General features: G+C 44.0%; 3 protein-coding genes across 4 annotated transcripts; 2 read left to right on the top strand and 1 right to left on the bottom strand.

The window, feature by feature from the left end:
• The first annotated feature begins 562 nt into the window (after positions 1-562).
• Positions 563-3,933, top strand: LOC124003818 (WAP, Kazal, immunoglobulin, Kunitz and NTR domain-containing protein-like). Its single transcript, XM_046312409.1, has 2 exons — positions 563-1,464; positions 1,683-3,933. Exons 1-2 carry the CDS (start codon positions 1,156-1,158, stop codon positions 3,228-3,230), a joined length of 1,857 nt encoding a protein of 618 aa, XP_046168365.1. The 5' UTR covers positions 563-1,155; the 3' UTR covers positions 3,231-3,933.
• Positions 3,624-20,244, bottom strand: LOC124003819 (methyltransferase-like 26). Of its 2 annotated transcripts, none has more exons than XM_046312412.1 (6): positions 20,149-20,244; positions 5,281-5,438; positions 5,086-5,145; positions 4,604-4,671; positions 4,431-4,509; positions 3,624-4,202 (listed from the first exon to the last, which is right to left on the bottom strand). In XM_046312412.1, exons 1-6 carry the CDS (start codon positions 20,225-20,227, stop codon positions 4,146-4,148), a joined length of 501 nt encoding a protein of 166 aa, XP_046168368.1. In that variant the 5' UTR covers positions 20,228-20,244; the 3' UTR covers positions 3,624-4,145. The 2 variants fall into 2 exon arrangements, with proteins under 2 accessions (XP_046168368.1, XP_046168366.1); XM_046312410.1 differs by lacking the exon at positions 20,149-20,244 and adding an exon at positions 5,693-6,042 and having other exon boundaries at positions 5,281-5,443.
• LOC124003097 lies at positions 9,975-19,304 on the top strand. Its single transcript, XM_046311151.1, has 4 exons — positions 9,975-10,323; positions 10,797-11,668; positions 18,826-19,173; positions 19,287-19,304. The coding sequence occupies exons 1-4, from the start codon at positions 10,254-10,256 to the stop codon at positions 19,302-19,304; spliced, it is 1,308 nt and encodes a 435-aa protein (XP_046167107.1). The 5' UTR covers positions 9,975-10,253.
• Positions 20,245-20,618: the final 374 nt, after the last annotated feature.

Genomic DNA, 20,618 nt, shown 5'->3' with positions numbered 1-20,618 from the left:
AAATGTGTCGCTTTACGTCTTGCCACCTGACCGTGGCATCTCTGAGCTTTGTGTGAATGATGGGTGTAAACTGACCGACGCGTCTAGACTTCGACTTGAACACAACCAAACGTAAACAACATGTTTCTATGCATGCACTATCAGTGTCAAATTGCGCATATTTCTTGACAGTTCTCCTGTGCGCGCCTCCTCAAAATGTTTGATTCTTTCTCATTCAGATAGCCTATCTAGTCTAATTAATCCCACATTTAAAAAGTTGTCTATGTTCAACATGACATATTCAATATTTAATAACAACATGTTATATGTTCTTGATACACTGTATCAAATTACACCATAGTCTACTCATTGCGTAAAAAAACGGAATTAGACACTTATGTCAACTTCTTTATCAGTGCATTTATTTTATTTAACCAGGTAGGCCAGTTGAGAACAAGTTCTCATTTACAACTGCGACCTGGCCAAGACAAAGCCAGTGCATGTTAGGAAACTTCTCAATCATGGCCCATGTATATGAGCAACACTTGTAGAGTTTTTGTCTGGACGCATGAAACATTGATGAATTTCTCACCGGAATGTTTGGCCCAGTGCGTACTGTTGTTGGTACAGCTTGACAACACCGCCCTATCAAGCTTCCTTTGATGTCTTTACAATGTTTGTCCAGTTGCTTAGCGCATGGTGCTGCTTCATAAACGTTTCAGACACTGGACAAGCATGGGGGCGGTCAGAGGCGCTGCCCTTCCTACCTCTAGTCACACCAAAAACCGATATTGCTTCTTTATCTCTTTGTGTGGTGAGTTGACTCCGCACGTCTTGGAAGTCAGCGTAGATATAGCCTGATTTATTTTGTGTGCAGTTTTTTTTGTTTTAGTCGAAACGTTTTGCGATGTTATCAAACCAGAGTGGATTCACAGATGTTATTTTTGTCCTCTTATTTGAGGCTACTTGTTGAATCAATGTACAGCGCAGAGGGAGATGTTTTTGTTGGACAATGGTTTATTCATCTGAAATTTGAGAACCGTTTCTCTTGCGTGGCGAGCAACAAAATTGGCACTGGTGCCCAGATTGGTTACGCACAAACTGGATGGTTGCATTTGAACAAAATGGAGGTATTTTCCTGAGGGGTTGCATGGAAGTTATGGAACTTCTTGATGGATGACTTTCATGAAATTCCTTTTTAAAATGAATATATCTTCCCTCAGCCGTGGAGAGGTTGGAGGTGGAAAGAACGTGGACACAAACCAGCCAAAAGCACTTATATACCCAAAAGGACTCTTATCAGGACGCGTTGGTTGGTCCTCTCTTGTGTTTTTGGTTTGCCTCTGCGTCTTCCCACATCAGACCCGGAGTGCAAGTCTAGCTGGTTCCAAAGTGGAACATCCAGGAGTTTGTCCCAACAAGCTGAATGCTAACCTTTGGGTTGATGCACAAAGCACCTGCGAACGGGAATGTGAAGTTGACGAGGTGAGCCCTTAAATATATGTATTCAATATTTAATTCCACAATCCATTGTGTCATTTGTTTATGACAAACGTCAACAGTTGTAAGGAAATGTGTTGTAATGAACGTGTAGTCATACAGTATATTTTATTTTTATTTTATTAGGTCTACCACTTGGTGTTTTGTTGTATTAAATATACTATGTATTTTTGCCTCAGTAAATGCCTGTTGTTATTCCCCAGGACTGTGCTGGCTTTGAGAAATGCTGCACCAATGTTTGTGGACTCTTCAGCTGTGTGGCCGCCCGTTTTTCTGATGGCACCCCTGCTCAGCCGGATGGCCAGGGCGGAGGAGAGAAGGGCTCCGGGGGCCAGGGCTCCATCGCCACCTGCCAGGGCTTCATCTGCAGCCAACAGGGGGCCACCTGCGACATCTGGGAGGGCCAGCCCATCTGCAAGTGCCAGGACCACTGCGAGAAAGATCCTAGCTTCACCTGTGCCTCCGACGGACTCACCTACTTCAACAAGTGTTACATGGATGCTGAGGCGTGTACACAGGGTGTGACACTAACTGTGGTGACCTGCCGGTTTCATCTATCTGGGCCTCAAACAAGTCCACTCCCCCAGGACACAACAGCCAATCCGACACTGACGTCCTTCCTGGAAGACCCCATTCCCCCAACGCTCTTCTCCAACCCCAGCTACAAGTCGGTCTACATAGGCGGCACGGTGAGCTTCCATTGCGATGTAATGGGAGTCCCGCGGCCCGCCGTGACCTGGGAGAAGCAGAGCGAGCGCCATGAGAGCCTGGTAATGCGGCCCGACCGGATGTACGGCAACGTGGTCATCACCAACATCGGCCAGCTAGTCGTCTACAACGCCCAGGTGTGGGACACAGGCATCTACACTTGCGTCGCCCGAAATGCAGCTGGGGTCCTCCGCGCCGACTACCCTCTCTCTGTCATCCGTCGGGCCGAGGAAGACATCTTCTCGGAGGACCCCGAGATGGCGGGAATGCCCATGGGGCCCCCGTTTTCACCCGCCGACTGCCTGGCGGAGCTGGACCGGCGGGAGTGCTCCGCCGAGCGCTACGTTGACTGGTACTACGACGCCGAGCAAGGTACCTGCCTGGCCTTCTCCAACGGGGGCTGCGATGACAGCCGCAACCGCTTCGAGACCTACGAGGAGTGCCAGACATCCTGTCAGAGGGAGGGGATGGGGATCTGTTCCTTACCTGCGGTCCAGGGCCCCTGCAAGAGCTGGGAGGCCCACTGGGCCTGGAACTCCCTCTTGAAACAATGCCAGGCCTTTGCTTATGGCGGTTGCCAGGGCAATGGCAATCGCTTCCGATCCAAGAAGGAGTGCGAGGCAAACTGTCCGCAGTCCAAACGACGAGCCTGCAAAACATGCCGGGTCAAAGGTAAAATCGTCCCGAGCCTGTGCCGGAGCGATTTTGCCATCGTCGGTCGATTGACGGAACTGATTGAGGACCTCGATTCTGGGATCGCCCGGTTCAGTCTAGAGAAGATCCTCCGCGACGAGAAGATGGGCTTGGCATTCTTTAACACCCGCCACCTGGAGGTGACCCTGGCTAAGATGGACTGGAGCTGCCCCTGCCCCAACATCACCATGGAGGAGGGCCCCCTATTGGTCATGGGGGATGTACAGGACGGCATGGCCGTGATACACCCCGACAGCTACGTCAGACCCATCTCCGATAAGAGGCTGAAGAGGATTCATGAAGTCTTGGAGAAGAGGACCTGTGAGATGCTGCAGAGGTTCCGGGACTAGGGGCTCTATTCCATTCGTATCTCGGAAGCTCAGCTTTGCAGTGCGATTTAAAGGCAATTCTCCCGCATTAGAGGAGACTGCATTCACGGTAAACACTGCAAATGTTGGCTCAATAGGAAATGACCTTCACATTTCTATCACGCAATCTAACGCTTCAGCGAGACAGATTGAATAGAGCCCCAGAACTGATCACCTCAACTTGGGCTGTTATAGCAAGACTAATATACAATGGCAATGTGAGAAACTCTTCGGTGAAGTTTGTGCCATGATGTACTGTATCAAATTACAGTGCATTTCTTTCTGACACGGTTTTCATTACCCAGAAAAATCAAGCACAGACTTTTCAAACAATGCCAATGCTGTACATAACACAATCAAATCGAGATGTGTAAATACCATTATTCAAATAGGTTTATTCAAATGTAATGTTTCATGTGTAAGATTTGTATTCACTGTAATGTGCCGTACTGTTTTCTAGAGATAATTCTATGCTGAAGTGGTGTAATGTTTCTCCTTTTTTGAAATCCCATAACTTCAATGCATACTTCTTAAAGGTAAATTAATACTCCAAGTTGATTGAAAAAAATGTTATACTTTTTTCTTCACTTTTCTGATGTGGGTGTCATGCAAAAGCACCTTCCTACAACAATCCTATTCATTTTAATCAATAAAAACGAGCGCCATACATTTTGAAGTTACCAAACAGATCACCTATGAGGAAATTACTTGTGTAGATAGGAGTTGAAAACTGAGGGAATTATTGGATTTGGCATTGATTCAAATAAGGTATCAGTTCAGATTCATTTTCAACCAAGTGTTAAATATCCATTACTGGTCATGTTATACCCTCTACAGACAGGAGCGCGATGGTGCATTTGTGATGTTGGAATGGAACCCCAGAGAGGGCAGTAGACTTCACACCAGACTCTCCTTCCGGAACAGAAGGCACTTGTTGTTAGCTGGCATGTCAACCTAACGTTACAATGACAAGAGAAAGTGGTTATAAGCCAACAAAGTATTTCACACATTTTGAAGTAAGAAATGGGTCATGGCTGTTTCAATGTGGCATCTTTTGCTATTAGAATATATTTGGTCTGACAGTTAATTTAACATGTTTGTGTTACTTACGCAGATCATTGGGTTTCATTCACATCGTTACGAAAATCCTAAATGCCTGATATTTGGAGTATCGCTTCTTACCATTTTCTCCAGGAACAAGCCACTCCTCTCTGCCACAGACCTGAGCAGGGTGACGTCCCTTAGGCCCCACTCTGGATTCCTAGAAGACATCAACAGTTTGAGTTATTTGCTTCGATAATGTGTGGTCAAATAGCAGATATTCAGATTCCGGCATTATTGTAGTTCTCACTTACCTCGACCTTAGACTGAGGTCAAAGTCAATGTTGCTTTGTGGAGTGATCTGTCCATTTAACGCATAGGGCTAGAGAGACAATATTAGAAGACGGAAGACAAGTTCATGAGGGCAATTTCACAGTGAGTTCGAAATTGGACTCCCGAAAAACACGCCACTTCGATACAAGTGACTTAGTAGCAGTTTAGGAGAGCATTTTCCCCAATCCTTTCCCTAAACTTAACCTAATTCTCCTAACTTTCTACCTACATTTTTGTAACCTGCTGCGTAAGTTCTGCTAACCTGCAACAAAGCGTCTGCTAAATGACTTAAATGTGAATGTAAATGTATATCAAAGTTGCATATTTTTAGGGAGTCCCAGTTCTAAATATGGGAAATACACAAATATTGCTTCCAACATCCTTTCTTCTACATGCTTATTTACTGACAACATCCGGTTGAGGATATAATCAACACTGTGCTTGTAACACCATTATAATATACCCCGTATGTCAGCAGTACTCCTTGTGGTTTCAGGATGGTTCCCGCTCCTTTGAACAAACCCTGTGGGTAAAAACATAACACACAATAATGAGTAGTATGCAATAAAAGTATCATGTATCATCAGTTAGTGGACCATTAACTGTGTATTTATAAGAGCATCTCTATAGACAATATGTAGGCCTAAACAGTATTCACCTCAGTGCAGGCCATAGGGGAGATATGGATCATGTTGATGTTGAGTACCAGGTCCAAGGACTCGGGCTGGATCCCACCCCAGTTTTCACAGGGTAGAGAGGCGTCGAGGTGGATGGCAGGCTTCACGTTCGGCAGGTTGTGATGCGCTCTGTATGCGTCTATACTGGTGGCGGGGACAAAATAGATCATTCTCATTGTAAGCATCAACAACAACAACAAATAGCTGCTGATAATAGGCCTAAAGAATGAGTTAGGCCTACTACTATTATCAACATGAATTCATTGTAACCTATTTTGAATAACAGTCAGCTTTGGATTTTGGGGAAAAACAACTCACGGAACCGTTAACTTATGCCTTGCGTTACGACATTATACATTCATTCGCAAGCTAAAAAAATATATTTAAACTCACCTAGCTAAAGATTGTCGGTCAAATTCTGACGGCTGCCAGGTAATATTTCGTAAACCCTGTGCGAAGTGGGTGACATGTTGCCCCGTACCAGACGATATCTCCAGTGCATTCAACGGTTTCGCCGTATCCACACTCTCACGGAGCACCGCAAGGATGGGTTCCTTATTTCTCTCGGCGGCAGGTGCATTGAGCATTTTGGCAACTCCTGGATACACTCTCCGCGCTAAAAGATGCAATTGTTTCCCCAACTCCAGTTGAACTAGTTGGCTGTGCAAGTTAGTCACAACAAAGCTCTGAACAATATCGCCTCCGGACTATAACAATATTAATCGACTTCCGCGTTGCGTCACGTGATTAAAACACGTCACCCGGCCTGGTGTAAAACTGCAACGTTTTAAAAAGCTGCACAATGTGCACTTTTCCTGAGATTGCAGTTCCTTAGGATGGAGAAGCAGGGTGATTCTTCAACTACAGGGCACTTCAATGTCCTCTTGGTACATTTTGTGGATTTTATTTAAAATATATATATATATATATATATATATATATATATATATTGTTGTTCTTTATAAGTATTATATTAAGGTCACACTACAATCACTCCAGATTTTTTTAAACAGTTCTCTGTCAAGTATTTGAGCTACTTTTCATATGCATTTTATACCTCAATTTCACTGTTTTTCCCTTGTCCCTGATGCAGATTTATGTGCTTCTACTATGTTTTGCTATTGGAAATAATTAATAATTACACATAAGGTTATCTACTTGAGAAAGTCAATTAAATTAAATATATATCAAAGTATATTGTGAGTGTGCCCCTTATATATATTTTTTTACACAAAAATGTCCACCACTGAGGGCAAATTCCTCATTAATAATGTTTTTTCAAGAGAATATTCATTTAGTTACCATGGAAATGTATTGTGACACTGAAGCACAGGCTGCAGCAGACAGTTGTTCCAGATGTGATGTCCAGAAGTTAAAGAAAATCTAGGTAAATATTGCTTGTGTAGAGAATATTTTTTATTGTCAGTCATTTCCAAACAAGCTATCATTTATTTAATTTGTGGTAGAATTGAGATGTTTTTAAAACAGCACAGAGGTCACAGACATAGAAACCAAATAAAAAATGATCCTATACATACCAGTATCATCTGCAAAAAGACAGGGAGAGAAGAGAGAAGTGAAATCTCTCTCTGAGCTTACAGAGACAACAAAGAAGTAAGAGATGGCAATGGAAATGCAACCAATGGAATAGAAGACAGACTTTAAAGAGACCAGTTGCAATGGGAGACCAAGCTATCAGCCAACACACCACCTCAGTCACCAGATGACCTGCAGCCAGAACATTAGACCTACCTATCAGCCAACACACCACCTCAGTCACCAGATGACCTGCAGCCAGAACATTAGACCTACCTATCAGCCAACACACCACCTCAGTCACCAGATGACCTGCAGCCAGAACATTAGACCTACCTATCAGCCAACACACCACCTCAGTCACCAGATGACCTGCAGCAGAACATTAGACCTACCTATCAGCCAACACACCACCTCAGCAGCCAAAACATTAGACCTACCTATCAGCCAACACACCACCTCAGTCACCAGATGACCTGCAGCCAGAACATTAGACCTACCTATCAGCCAACACACCACCTCAGTCACCAGATGACCTGCAGCCAGAACATTAGACCTACCTATCAGCCAACACACCACCTCAGTCACCAGATGACCTGCAGCCAGAACATGAGGCCAACATACCTGCCCCTGATGCACACCCTGATACCCCTTCCTCATTGTCTGCAACAGGAATGAGAAGTCGAATACTCGCTGCAAGGAAAAGGTTGGAAAAGGTTGCTCAAAAACATACAAAGATCTTTGCAAGGCAAATGTCAAACTTGATAAAGCTTTAAGAAAATCTGAGAAATACCAAAAAAAGGTATGATCAACCGATAAAGAAAATGGAGAGACAAGATTCCCCAAAGACAAAGACTAAACAGCAAATGGCGGGAACTCTGAAGAACTTGAGAAGGATTTTATTGTTTCAAAATGCCATCATTGCAGAGTTAAAACAAAAGTATTACAAAATGTGCAGTGCCAAGGACAAACAAGTGGCTTCAAAAATGCTCAGATGCAACATCCTGAGAAAGTATGGCCTGGTCAAAGCCTCAAACAGAGAATTTTGATTTTCAGCAAAAGCAATGAGGGCAAATGAAAACAGGCCAACAAGTCTTCAATACTCCAAGAAAAAGTAGTGGAACAGAATTAGCACAGCCACAGAAGAGAAAATCCCTAGATTCTATCAATGTGATGACAACAGCAGAGCAACAACAGGGAAAAAGGACACTAACAGCGCAGATGCGCTTCTTTTCAGACATTTAAGAGGGAATATTCAGAGATTAAAATGTCCTACTACGAATTCTGCTAAATATGTCCTCTTTTGGGTTGTTAAGCCAACAGTCCAAGATGGGGACACATGCCTCTGCAAAACCCCACGCCAACCTCCAGTTCACGGAGGACAAACTACAGCATCACAAAGGGATCAGCTGCAGCAACATTGAGAACCTTATTGAGTCTTTGTGCTGTGAGAACCTGAAGAAAGAGCGAATGTACACAGAGTGCTCCATTTGTCAAGCCAAAGAGCATAAAACATCTGACTTTGATGCTGTTGAGCAGACAATGGTGGCTTGGTTGGCAAAACAAAGCTGAAGAGAGAAGAACAACAACAACTAGGGGAAACATGGAGAAGTTCACTGTACATTTGACAGTAAAAGAAAGGGAGTGTGGCACTGCAGATTCTACTGGAGGACTTCTTCAAAGGATTGAAAGAGAAGTTGGGGAAACAGGTGTACAACATTCGACACCAATACTCCAAACTGAGAGAATTAAAAGAGAATCTGCGGAAAGAGGAGATCATCGTGCAGATTTGCTTGGCAGAGATCAACCTGTGTAAATACACCAGTGAAATCCAGGCAGTTCACTTGGTGATTCTCATAAAGACACAAGCCTACTGCTTTCAGCTCTGCCCATCGGCTACTTTTGGAATCTTACTTTACTCTTATATTTAATATATGTTTAACAATGGTGGTTGTTTGCAATAAAAAAATATTCCTCATTTAAATGACTGCACCGTTGGCGCTAGGAGCACAAGCATTTTGCTACACCCACAGTAACATCTGCTAAATATGTGTATGTGAACAATAAAAATGGATTTGATTTAAATGTGGGTTATGAAATAGTGAGATGGTGATTATTGTACTTGCCCTTGAGTAATGGTATTGAAATTAAGACTTGAAAACTGAAATGTTGTGCTGGCTACATCATATAGATGCTCTGTTACATCATCAGCAGTGAGTGGACAACTCGGGGAAAACGACTAGCTCCATACTGCAGCCTCTCTAATGTTAATATATATCACAGTACAGTCACGATCGCCATAATGATTGGACCAAGGCGCAGCGAGCGAGAAGTTCCACATATTTTAATAAATCGAAACTCACCAACCAAAACAATAAAGCACAAACGAACCGTGACGCTAACAGTGCTACTAGGCAACTATACATAGTCAAGATCCCACAAATCACAAATGAGGAAATGGCTGTCCAAATTTGATCCCCAATCAGAGACTAAGATAAACAGCTGTCTCTGATTGGGAACCATATCAGACCAACATAGACAAACAAATCACCTAGATGACCCACCCTAGTCACTATCACGCACGCAACCAACATCGAGAATAAACAGCTTTCTATAGTCAGGGTGTGACGAGTACAATGTTACTTGACCAAACACTCTACTACACATGTGTGTGGAGCCTCAGTCATATACCATTGAATTGGCAGAAAGTATTGAGCCTTTGTCAAAAATACTAGTATTTTCTGATTGTTCTTGGTGAATGTCAGTTTTGTTTGATAAATAACAGACAATAGGACTCAAGAGTATATCAAATTGTCCTTCTGTTTGTCTAACCAACATATATTCCCTATGACCAGAGCCCTTTATTGTAATAGAAGACTGCCTGTACAGTTCTTTAAATTCTCTATTCATAGCATCCTTTTCTGAGAGATATATTTCACTCAATAGTCGAATATGGTAAAACAAAATGTATTGTTTTCTGAATGCTGTGTACACATGTGCAAGTGTGTGACTATAGGCTCGGGTACGCCAACACTGCCCAGGTGAGGAAAAGTGCCTGGCTGAGGGCACTCATTTCTGTGCAGTGCGCACGTCCCGCGCTTTTATGCACGGTCTCTTTGCAGTAATGCATAAACGTTGTTATGGTGTTATGACACTAGCTTCCTCGTTAATATATATATATTAAAATAAGAAATTAAACTTGTTTACATTTTGTTTCATGGCTAGAGCGTGTGGTAAAGCGAATTAGAATTCCATTCCGATTCGAAACAATGTGTAAAGACGTATTCCATCTCTATGCGACCAAGAGGGTCACAATGCCGACGCTTCACATGGAACTCCAGAACCCAAGAGATATGTCCAAAACTCTCAAAAAATCTTCAGTTCTTGATCGACAGACAACGAGAGAGACAGCATTATCATGGCAAGCTTTTCATTCATCTTCCCCGAAGACAGACGTTGTTCCATTAAGGACAACGAAGTCAATTCAGGTAAGAACAATAACGTTCATTTTCGTCTTTAAATAAAACATATTAATTGAAGGTGTAATTCCTACTCGAAAGGAAATAAAAATAACATAGAATATAAGGCTTTAGGGGTTTGTTGTTAGTTACCAAACAGTGTAACCATGCGAAATGAGGTTTTCCAGCTGACAATGGGTTATTTTGCCAATGAAAATACTTTATGTCCCAATTATCTCTCTTTCCACCCAAAATGTGCACATGTTCACCTCCCTTTACTGATTTGAAAGGAAATGACTGGTATATTATATATGGCTAAAACTCTACCTAGCCCCTACTTGCCAATGTTTTTAGATTTGTGGGAAGTGGTGAATAAGTGCACACTTCAGCAGAAATGAGATGTTATTGGGATGCATGAAGAAAATGAAGAATGCAATGATGGATATCCCTTGCTTGTAATGCTGAAATCAGCTTACTTAACCCTGTGTTGGTGTTTCTTTCAGGGTGGATGTCAACGGTAATCCAACTCAACACCCGTGGCGGTCCAGAGTCAGAGAGTCAGAACATCCATCAGTGCGTTGCAGATGTACTTGGCGACCAGTACCACTACGCGAATGCCATTGACAGCTCTCTGCTCTGGACAGTTGGGTACACCCCCTACATTCCCCCAGCTCTGAAAGGAAGAAGCTTCCCTTCTGTCGAGAGCTTCTTCCTGGATGAGTGGGAGCCACTGACACTCCTGCAGACTCCTCAGGTTCTGTCCACCAGTGTTTCCATCGAGGAAGACAACCTGATCCAGTCTGCTGCAGGCCCAGTGTCTCAGGTTCTGTCCACCAGTGTTACCATCGTGGAGAATGACCTGATCCAGTCTGCTGCAGGCCTAGTGTCTCCGGTTCTGTCCACCAGTGTTTCCATCATGGAGAATGACCTGATCCAGTCTGCTGCAGGCCTAGTGTCTCAGGTTCTGTCCAGCAGTGTTACCATCGTGGAGAATGACCTGATCCAGTCTGCTGCAGGCCTAGTGTCTCGGGTTCTGTCCACCAGTGTTGTCATCATGGAGAATGACCTGATCCAGTCTGCTGCAGTCCTAGTGTCTCAGGTTCTGTCCACCAGTGTTGCCATCGTGGAGAATGACCTGATCCAGTCTGCTGCAGGCCTAGTGTCTCAGGTTCTGTCCAGCAGTGTTACCATCGTGGAGAATGACCTGATCCAGTCTGCTGCAGGCCTAGTGTCTCGGGTTCTGTCCACCAGTGTTGTCATCGTGGAGAATGACCTGATCCAGTCTGCTGCAGGCCTAGTGTCTCAGGTTCTGTCCACCAGTGTTGTCATCGTGGAGAATGACCTGATCCAGTCTGCTGCAGGCCTAGTGTCTCAGGATCTGTCCAGCAGTGACGCTAGAGTGAAGGATCATGATGATTCCACACTGAGAGACGCCAACCAACTTCAGGTCCATGTGGCTGATGTCTCAACCAAGAAAAGTAGACTAGTCATCACTATTTCTATGTTTTCAACCGAGAGTGGCAATGCTTCGGTCCATGACGTTGATGCTATTGCTACCAGCCTGGAGCACCCGGCTGAGGAAATGTCTACCTCTAGCACTGATGGCCACATTGTTTCATCCACTACTGTAGCCAATCAGAAGGAAACAAGGGGTGGATTCGTCTCATCTCTACGGACACTGTTCACGAGAAAGAACAGGATGCCTGTTAGTAATACTTATATAGTGTTTTGTACTGTAATATGTTATCATTTATTAACTATTTTTATACTAATATCCAGTGTTAATGGTTGTCTTTAAAATATTTTTCTCTATTGTCCACTTGTCTGTTTTCAGGCTAAAGTGGCTTCCAAGAAGGAGCACATTCACTTGGTTGACCGCCTCAATGCTGAAGTCACCCACTGAGGACACTCACTCACTGCTGAAAGCATCCAGGATGATGCTTCTGTTTCTCCTCAACGCCACCTACACCCCTGCCCCTCTCCCCCAAACCAAACCCTACCAGGGTTGGGGTGAATTCCAGATCAATTCAGTCAATTCAGGAAGTAAACTGAAATTCCAATTCCAATTGTTTCTCATAGGAGGCATTGAGGTAAATTTGAATTGCTATTGGAATTTCAGTTCACTTACTGAATTGACTGAATTGAAAATGAATTGACCCCAAACCTGATCCCGAAGCCTCCACCCCATCCATTTCTATCTTCAATACATTTTGTAGAATTTTATTTGAATGAGTTTTGTATCTTCATTAAAACCACAATGCATCTCTAACGAGAGTCACTCATGTTACACGTCTAGATTTATCATTAAATATTAACGCAACATGTAAAGTAAATGTCCCATGTTTCATGAGCTGAAATAAATCCCAGAAGTGTTCCATATGCACAAAAAGGTTATCTCTCTCAAATGTTGTGTTTACATACCTATTAGTGAGCATTTCTCCTTTGCCAAGATCATCCATCCACCTGCCAGGTGTGGCATATCAAGAAGCCAAGTAAACATTTTGAAAATGAGCACTTTAAAATGAGCAATTTTGTCACGCAACACAATGCCACAGATGTCAGAAGTTTTGAGGGAGCGTGGAATTGGCATGCTGACTATGTAAATGTTCACCAGAGCTGTTGCTAGAGAATTCAAAGTTCATTTCTTTCTGTAATAAAGTCAGTTTGTAGGGAAAACTCTTTCTGATTGGCTGGGCCAAGCTCCCCAGGGGGTGGGTCTGGCTTCCAGGTGGGTGGGCCTATACCATTCAAGGCCCTCCCATGGCTGCACACCTGCTCAGTCATGTGAAATCCATGGATTAGGACCTATTGAATTTATTTCAATTTTCTGATTTCCTTATGTGAACTGCACCTCAGTAAAATATTTCAAATTGTTGCATGTTGCGTTTATATTTTTGTCTGCACATTTTCTTGAGAATTACACGCATTCTCACTCATTACTTCTAGAATCAGAAATCAAAACAGACTCAACATAATATATTAAAGGAATGAAAAGGGCTTTATTCAACTGTGGCTCCTGAAGTCCCTGCACACATTTACATTTACAAGGTTTCATCTTCACTGAGGACAATCTCAGTATTGGATTTTTGCAGAGACAATGAAGCAGAGACAATGAAAAGCAAACAAAAAAACAAGCTGAACAAACCAAACAAAAACACAGTCCCCACATGACACATGACATGACACTGATATAACACATGACATGACACTGATATAACACATGACATGACACTGATATGACATGACATGACACTGATATAACACATGACATGACACTGATATAACACATGACATGACACTGATATGACACATGACATGACACTGATATGACACATGACATGACACTGATATGACACATGACATGACACTGATATAACACATGACATGACACTGATATAACACATGACATGACACTGATATGACACATGACATGACACTGATATGACACATGACATGACACTGATATAACACATGACATGACACTGATATAACACATGACATGACACTGATATAACACATGACATGACACTGATATGACACATGACATGACACTGATATGACACATGACATGACACTGATATAACACATGACATGACACTGATATAACACATGACATGACACTGATATAACACATGACATGACACTGATATAACACATGACATGACACTGATATGACACATGACATGACACTGATATAACACATGACATGACACTGATATAACACATGACATGACACTGATATAACACATGACATGACACTGATATAACACATGACATGACACTGATATGACACATGACATGACACTGATATAACACATGACATGACACTGATATAACACATGACATGACACTGATATGACACATGACATGACACTGATATAACACATGACATGACACTGATATGACACATGACATGACACTGATATAACACATGACATGACACTGATATAACACATGACATGACACTGATATGACACATGACATGACACTGATATGACACATGACATGACACTGATATGACACATGACATGACACTGATATAACACATGACATGACACTGATATGACACATGACATGACACTGATATGACACATGACATGACACTCGACCGAGGAACCATATTGGTGCGTTTTTCCTAATCAGATGATTACTGATTGTGTTTGTTGTTATAAGTTCACTGTAATGTCCAGCGTGGTAATAAACTAACAAGGTCATGTAATGTACATGTTGTCTACTAGTCTGTATGTAATATCAACACTCTGGACAGAGAGCTATGGTTTTTCGGTTGAAGGGTTTATGTGTATAACTAGATCTACCGAATGGGGACAACAAAAAGTATATATGAATATGGAGTTTAAGCATTTGTAGATTGACACGACCTATAAACACAAATAAAACACAAATATCAACACAGGCTTATGAATACTATTAAAAACATTGTCACACTCTGACCATGGTTTGCGTTATTTTTTTCTTTGTTTTGTTTGGTCAGGGTGTGATATGAGTGGGCATTCTATGTTGTATGTCTAGTTTGTCTGTTTCTATGCGTTTTGGCCTGATATGGTTCTCATGGCAGGTGTTTGTCGTTGTCTCTGATTGGGAACCATATTTAGGTAGCCTGTTTTGTATATTGGTTTGTGGGTTATTGTCTATGTTATGTTGCATGTTTGCACTCAGTTTTGATAGCGGTCACGTTTGTCTTGTTATTTTGTTGGTTTAGTGTACTTCGTGTTTTCGTCTTACATTAAAAATAATTTATTCACATCACTCTGCGCTTTGGTCTCCTCACTACGACGGTCGTGACAGAATAACCCACCAACAAAGGACCAAGCAGCGTGGTAAAGGGCAGCAGCAGCGATCGCAGGACTCATGGACTTGGGAGGAAATTCTGGACGGCGGAGGACCCTGGGCACAGCCAGGGGAATATCGCCACCCTAAGGCAGAGCTGGAGGCAGCGAAAGCAGAGAGACGCCGGTATGAAGAGAGGCAGCACGGCAGCGCGGCTGGAAGCCCGAGAGGCAGCCCCCAAAATGTATTGGGGGGGGGGGGGCACTTGGAGTAGTCGGCGAAGTTGAGGGGTGAGTCTGAGATTGTTGAGGAGTTATTGGACAGATTGGAGGAGAGTGAACGGAGGGGAGATTATGAGACATTCGAGGAGATGTTGATGAAATTGGAGGAGAGTGAAGAGAGAGAGAGCTGATGGTTTGGCGTAGTATGCACGGCATTCGGCCTGAGGAGCGTGTTAGCTGTCCGATGCCACCTGTGACAGTTCCTCGTATTCAGCCTGAAACTTGTGTTAAAATTCCGGAAGATTTGATACCGGCTATACACACCAGGTCTCCAGTACACCTTCACAACCCGGTGTGTCTTGTTCCTGCTTCTCGCACTCATCCTGAGGTGCGTGTCCTCGGCCCAGTAACACCAGTGCCGGAACCACGCACCAGGCCTATAGTGCGCCTCGGCATTCCAGTAAGCCCTGTTCCTCCTCCCCGCATTTGCCCTGAGGTGCGTGTCCTCGGCCCAGTACCACCAGTGCCGGAACCACGCACCAGGCCTATAGTGCGCCTCGGCAGTCCAGTAAGCCCTGTTCCTCCTCCCCGCACTCGCCCTGAGGTGTGTGTCCCCAGCCCGGTACCACCAGTGCCGGCACCACGTACCAAGCCCATAGTGCGCCTCGCCAGTCCAGAGCGTCCGGCGACGGTACCCAGTCCAGGATGTCCGGCTACAGTACCCAGTCCGGGGCGTCCGGCTACAGTACCAAGTCCAGGGTGTCCGGCTACAGTACCCAGTCCGGGGCGTCCGGCTACAGTACCCAGTCCAGAGCGTCCGGCTACAGTACCCAGTCCAGAGCGTCCGGCTACAGTACCCAGTTCAGAGCGTCCGGCTACAGTACCCAGTCCAGAGTGTCCGGCAACAGTACCCAGTTCAGAGCGTCCGGCTACAGTACCCAGTCCAGAGGGTCCGGCTACAGTACCCAGTCCAGAGTGTCCGGCAACAGTACCCAGTTCAGAGCGTCCGGCTACAGTACCCAGTCCAGAGCGTCCGGCTACAGTACCCAGCCCAGAGCGTCAGGCTACAGTACCCAGTCCAGAGCGTCCGGCGACAGTACCCAGTTCAGAGCGTCCGGCTACAGTACCCAGTCCAGAGCGTCCGGCAACAGTACCCAGTTCAGAGCGTCCGGCTACAGTACCCAGTCCAGAGGGTCCGGAAACAGTATCCAGAGCGTCCGTCAACAGCCTACAGACCGGAACCTCCTACGACGGGCCGCAGACCGGAACCTCTTACGACGGGCCGCAGACCGGAACCTCTTACGACGGGCCGCAGACTGCTTGTCATCAGCAATCAGCACCGAGTGATTTCCACAGTCTTCTTGTCCTCCATTTTGGCTCTGTACATTGTCCATGTGTCCCAGTGCCATGCCGTTAATGGACTCCTGCCTCAGAGGCGGGCAACTGATGTTACGCTCCAGATTTGGGTCCAGACAGAGGAAAGTCTGGTTCTTATCGTTATTATTGCTGCTGCTACTAGTAGTGGTGGTGACTACCGACTCACTAAACATAGTGACTGAGAAGACAGGAGTCTAGGTTGAACTGGGTCCCTCTGAAGAGGGATTCCTGACAGGTGGATTTTGGCCGATCGGTGGCTACCTCTGGGTCTCTGGGGGGTTTGCTTGGGGGTGGTGGTTGATTATCAGAGTCTGGTTCTTCTGGATTGTTCTGCTTGTTCTGCTGGCTTAATGTGGTGATCTCCTTTGAGACATGACTGAGTCATGGTTTTGAAATTGAAACCTGAAAACTGAAATGTTGTGCTGGCTACATCATATAGATGCTCTGTTACATCATCAGCAGTGAGTGGACAACTCGGGGGAAACGACTGGCTCCATACTACAGCCTCTCTAATGTTCATATATATCACAGTACAATGTTACCTGACCAAATACTCTACTACATGTGTGTGGAGCCTCAGTCATATAACATTGAATTGGCAGAAAGTATTGAGCCTTCGTCAAAAATACTAGTATTTTCTGATTGTTCTTGGTGAATGTCAGTTTTGTTTGATAAATAACAGACAATAGGACTCAAGAGTATATCAAATTGTCCTTCTGTTTGTCTAACCAACATATAATGTCTATAACCAGAGCCCTTTATTGTAATAGAAGACATCCTGTACAGTTCTTTAAATTCTCTATTCGTAGCATCCTTTTCTGAGAGATATATTTCACTCAATAGTTGAATATCGTCAAACAAAATGTATTGTTTTCTGAATGCTTTGTACACATGTGCAAGTTTGTGTACAAGGCATTGAACTGGAGAGATAGAGCAAAATGACTATAGGCTCGGGTACGCCAACACTGCCCAGGTGAGGAAAAGTGCCTGGCTGAGGGCACTCATTTCTGTGCAGTGCGCACGTTCCGCGCTTTTACGCACGGTCTCTTTGCAGTAATGCATACACGCTGTGATGGTGTTATGACACTAGCTTACTCGTTAAAATATATATATATTAAAATAAGAAATTAAACTTGTTTACATTTTGTTTCATGGCTAGAGCGTGTGGTAAAGCGAATTAGAATTCCATTCCGATTCGAAACCATGTGTAAAGACGTATTCCATCTCCATGCGACCGAGAGGGTCACAATGCCGACGCTTCACATGGAACTCCAGAACCCAAGAGATATGTCCAAAAATCTCAAAAAATCTTCAGTTCTTGATCGACAGACAACGAGAGAGACAGCATTATTATGGCAAGCTTTTCATTCATCTTCCCCGAAGACAGACGTTGTTCCATTAAGGACAACGAAGTCAATTCAGGTAAGAACAATAACGTTCATTTTCGTCTTTAAATAAAACATATTAATTGAAGGTGAAATTCCTACTCGAAAGGAAATAAAAATAACATAGAATATACGGCTTTAGGGGTTTGTTGTTAGTTACCAAACAGTGTAACCATGCGAAATGAGGTTTTCCAGCTGACAATGGGTTATTTTGCCAATGAAAATAGTTTATGTCCCAATTATCTCTCTTTCCACCCAAAATGTGCACATGTTCACCTCCCTTTACTGATTTGAAAGGAAATGACTGGTATATTAAATATGGCTAAAACTCTACCTAGCCCCTACTTGCCAATGTTTTTAGATTTGTGGGAAGTGGTGAATGAGTGCACACTTCAGCAGAAATTAGATGTTATTGGGATGCATGAAGAAAATGAAGAATGCAATGATGGATATCCCTTGCTTGTAATGCTGAAATCAGTTTACTTAACCCTGTGTTGGTGTTTCTTTCAGGGTGGATGTCAACGGTAACCAAACTCAACACCCGTGGCGGTCCAGAGTCAGAGAGTCAGAACATCCATCAGTGCGTTGCAGATGTACTTGGCGACCAGTACCACTACGCGAACGCCATTGACAGCTCTCTGCTCTGGACAGTTGGGTACACCCCCTACATTCCCCCAGCTCTAAAAGGAAGAAGCTTCCCCTCTGTCGAGAGCTTCTTCCTGGATGAGTGGGAGCCACTGACACTCCTGCAGACTCCTCAGGTTCTGTCCACCAGTGTTTCCATCGAGGAAGACAACCTGATCCAGTCTGCTGCAGGCCCAGTGTCTCAGGTTCTGTCCACCAGTGTTACCATCGTGGAGAATGACCTGATCCAGTCTGCTGCAGGCCTAGTGTCTCAGGTTCTGTCCAGCAGTGTTACCATCGTGGAGAATGACCTGATCCAGTCTGCTGCAGGCCTAGTGTCTCAGGTTCTGTCCAGCAGTGTTACCATCGAGGAAGACAACCTGATCCAGTCTGCTGCAGGCCCAGTGTCTCAGGTTCTGTCCAGCAGTGACGCTAGAGTGAAGGATCATGATGATTCCACACTGAGAGACGCCAACCAACTTCAGGTCCATGTGGCTGATGTCTCAACCAAGAAAAGTAGACTAGTCATCACTATTTCTATGTTTTCAACCGAGAGTGGCAATGCTTCGGTCCATGAAGTTGATGCTATTGTTACCAGCCTGGAGCACCCGGCTGAGGAAATGTCTACCTCTACCACTGATGGCCACATTGTTTCATCCACTACTGTAGCCAATCAGAAGGAAACAAGGGGTGGATTCGTCTCATCTCTACGGAGACTGTTCACGAGAAAGAACAGGATGCCTGTCAGTAATACTTATATAGTGTTTTGTACTGTAATATGTTATCATTTATTAACTATTGTTATACTAATATCCAGTGTTAATGGTTGTCTTTAAAATATTTTTCTCTATTGTCCACTTGTCTGTTTTCAGGCTAAAGTGGCTTCCAAGAAGGAGCACATTCACTTGGTTGACCGCCTCAATGCTGAAGTCACCCACTGAGGACACTCACTCACTGCTGAAAGCATCCAGGATGATGCTTCTGTTTCTCCTCAACGCCACCTACACCCCTGCCCCTCTCCCCCAAACCAAACCCTACCAGGGTTGGGGTGAATTCCAGATCAATTCAGTCAATTCAGGAAGTAAACTGAAATTCCAATTCCAATTGTTTCTCATAGGAGGCATTGAGGTAAATTTGAATTGCTATTGGAATTTCAGTTCACTTACTGAATTGACTGAATTGAAAATGAATTGACCCCAAACCTGATCCCGAAGCCTCCACCCCATCCATTTCTATCTTCAATAAATTTTGTAGAATTTTATTTGAATGTGTTTTGTATCTTCATTAAAACCACAATGCATCTCTAACGAGAGTCACTCATGTTAGACGTCTAGATTTATCATTAAATATTAACGCAACATGTAAAGTAAATGTCCCATGTTTCATGAGCTGAAATAAAATCCCAGAAGTGTTCCATATGCACAAAAAGGTTATCTCTCTCAAATGTTGTGTTTACATACCTATTAGTGAGCATTTCTCCTTTGCCAAGATCATCCATCCACCTGCCAGGTGTGGCATATCAAGAAGCCAATTAAACATTTTGAAAATGAGCACTTTAAAATGAGCAATTTTGTCACGCAACACAATGCCACAGATATCGGAAGTTTTGAGGGAGCGTGGAATTGGCATGCTGACTATGAAAATGTTCACCAGAGCTGTTGCTAGAGAATTCAACGTTAATTTCTTTACCATAAGCTGTTTCCAATGTTGTTTTAGCGAATTTGGCAGACCAGACCAGGGGCTGAGGAGTATTTCTGTCTGTAATAAAGTCAGTTTGTAGGGAAAAACTCTTTCTGATTGGCTGGGCCAAGCTCCCCAGGGGGTGGGTCTGGCTTCCAGGTGGGTGGGCCTATACCATTCAAGGCCCTCCCATGGCTGCACACCTGCTCAGTCATGTGAAATCCATGGATTAGGACCTAATGATTTATTT

The sequence above is a fragment of the Oncorhynchus gorbuscha genome, linkage group LG18 (assembly GCF_021184085.1).
Source record: "Oncorhynchus gorbuscha isolate QuinsamMale2020 ecotype Even-year linkage group LG18, OgorEven_v1.0, whole genome shotgun sequence".
Classification (NCBI taxonomy): Eukaryota; Metazoa; Chordata; class Actinopteri; order Salmoniformes; family Salmonidae; genus Oncorhynchus; species Oncorhynchus gorbuscha.
This window is presented reverse-complemented; position numbering and strand designations above follow the sequence as displayed.

Coding starts and splice junctions, on each gene's coding strand:
- LOC124003818 (XM_046312409.1), top strand. CDS start 1,156: ATGACTTTCATGAAATTCCTTTTTAAAATGAATATATCTTCCCTCAGC. Junction 1,465..1,682: donor GGGAATGTGAAGTTGACGAG/GTGAGCCCTTAA, acceptor GTTATTCCCCAG/GACTGTGCTGGCTTTGAGAA.
- LOC124003819 (XM_046312410.1), bottom strand. CDS start 5,886: ATGCTCAATGCACCTGCCGCCGAGAGAAATAAGGAACCCATCCTTGCG. Junction 5,444..5,692: donor GACCGACAATCTTTAGCTAG/GTGAGTTTAAAT, acceptor CCCCGCCACCAG/TATAGACGCATACAGAGCGC. Junction 5,146..5,280: donor CCCCTATGGCCTGCACTGAG/GTGAATACTGTT, acceptor TTTTACCCACAG/GGTTTGTTCAAAGGAGCGGG.
- LOC124003097 (XM_046311151.1), top strand. CDS start 10,254: ATGGCAAGCTTTTCATTCATCTTCCCCGAAGACAGACGTTGTTCCATT. Junction 10,324..10,796: donor GGACAACGAAGTCAATTCAG/GTAAGAACAATA, acceptor TGTTTCTTTCAG/GGTGGATGTCAACGGTAATC. Junction 11,669..18,825: donor CTGCAGGCCTAGTGTCTCAG/GATCTGTCCAGC, acceptor CAGACTCCTCAG/GTTCTGTCCACCAGTGTTTC.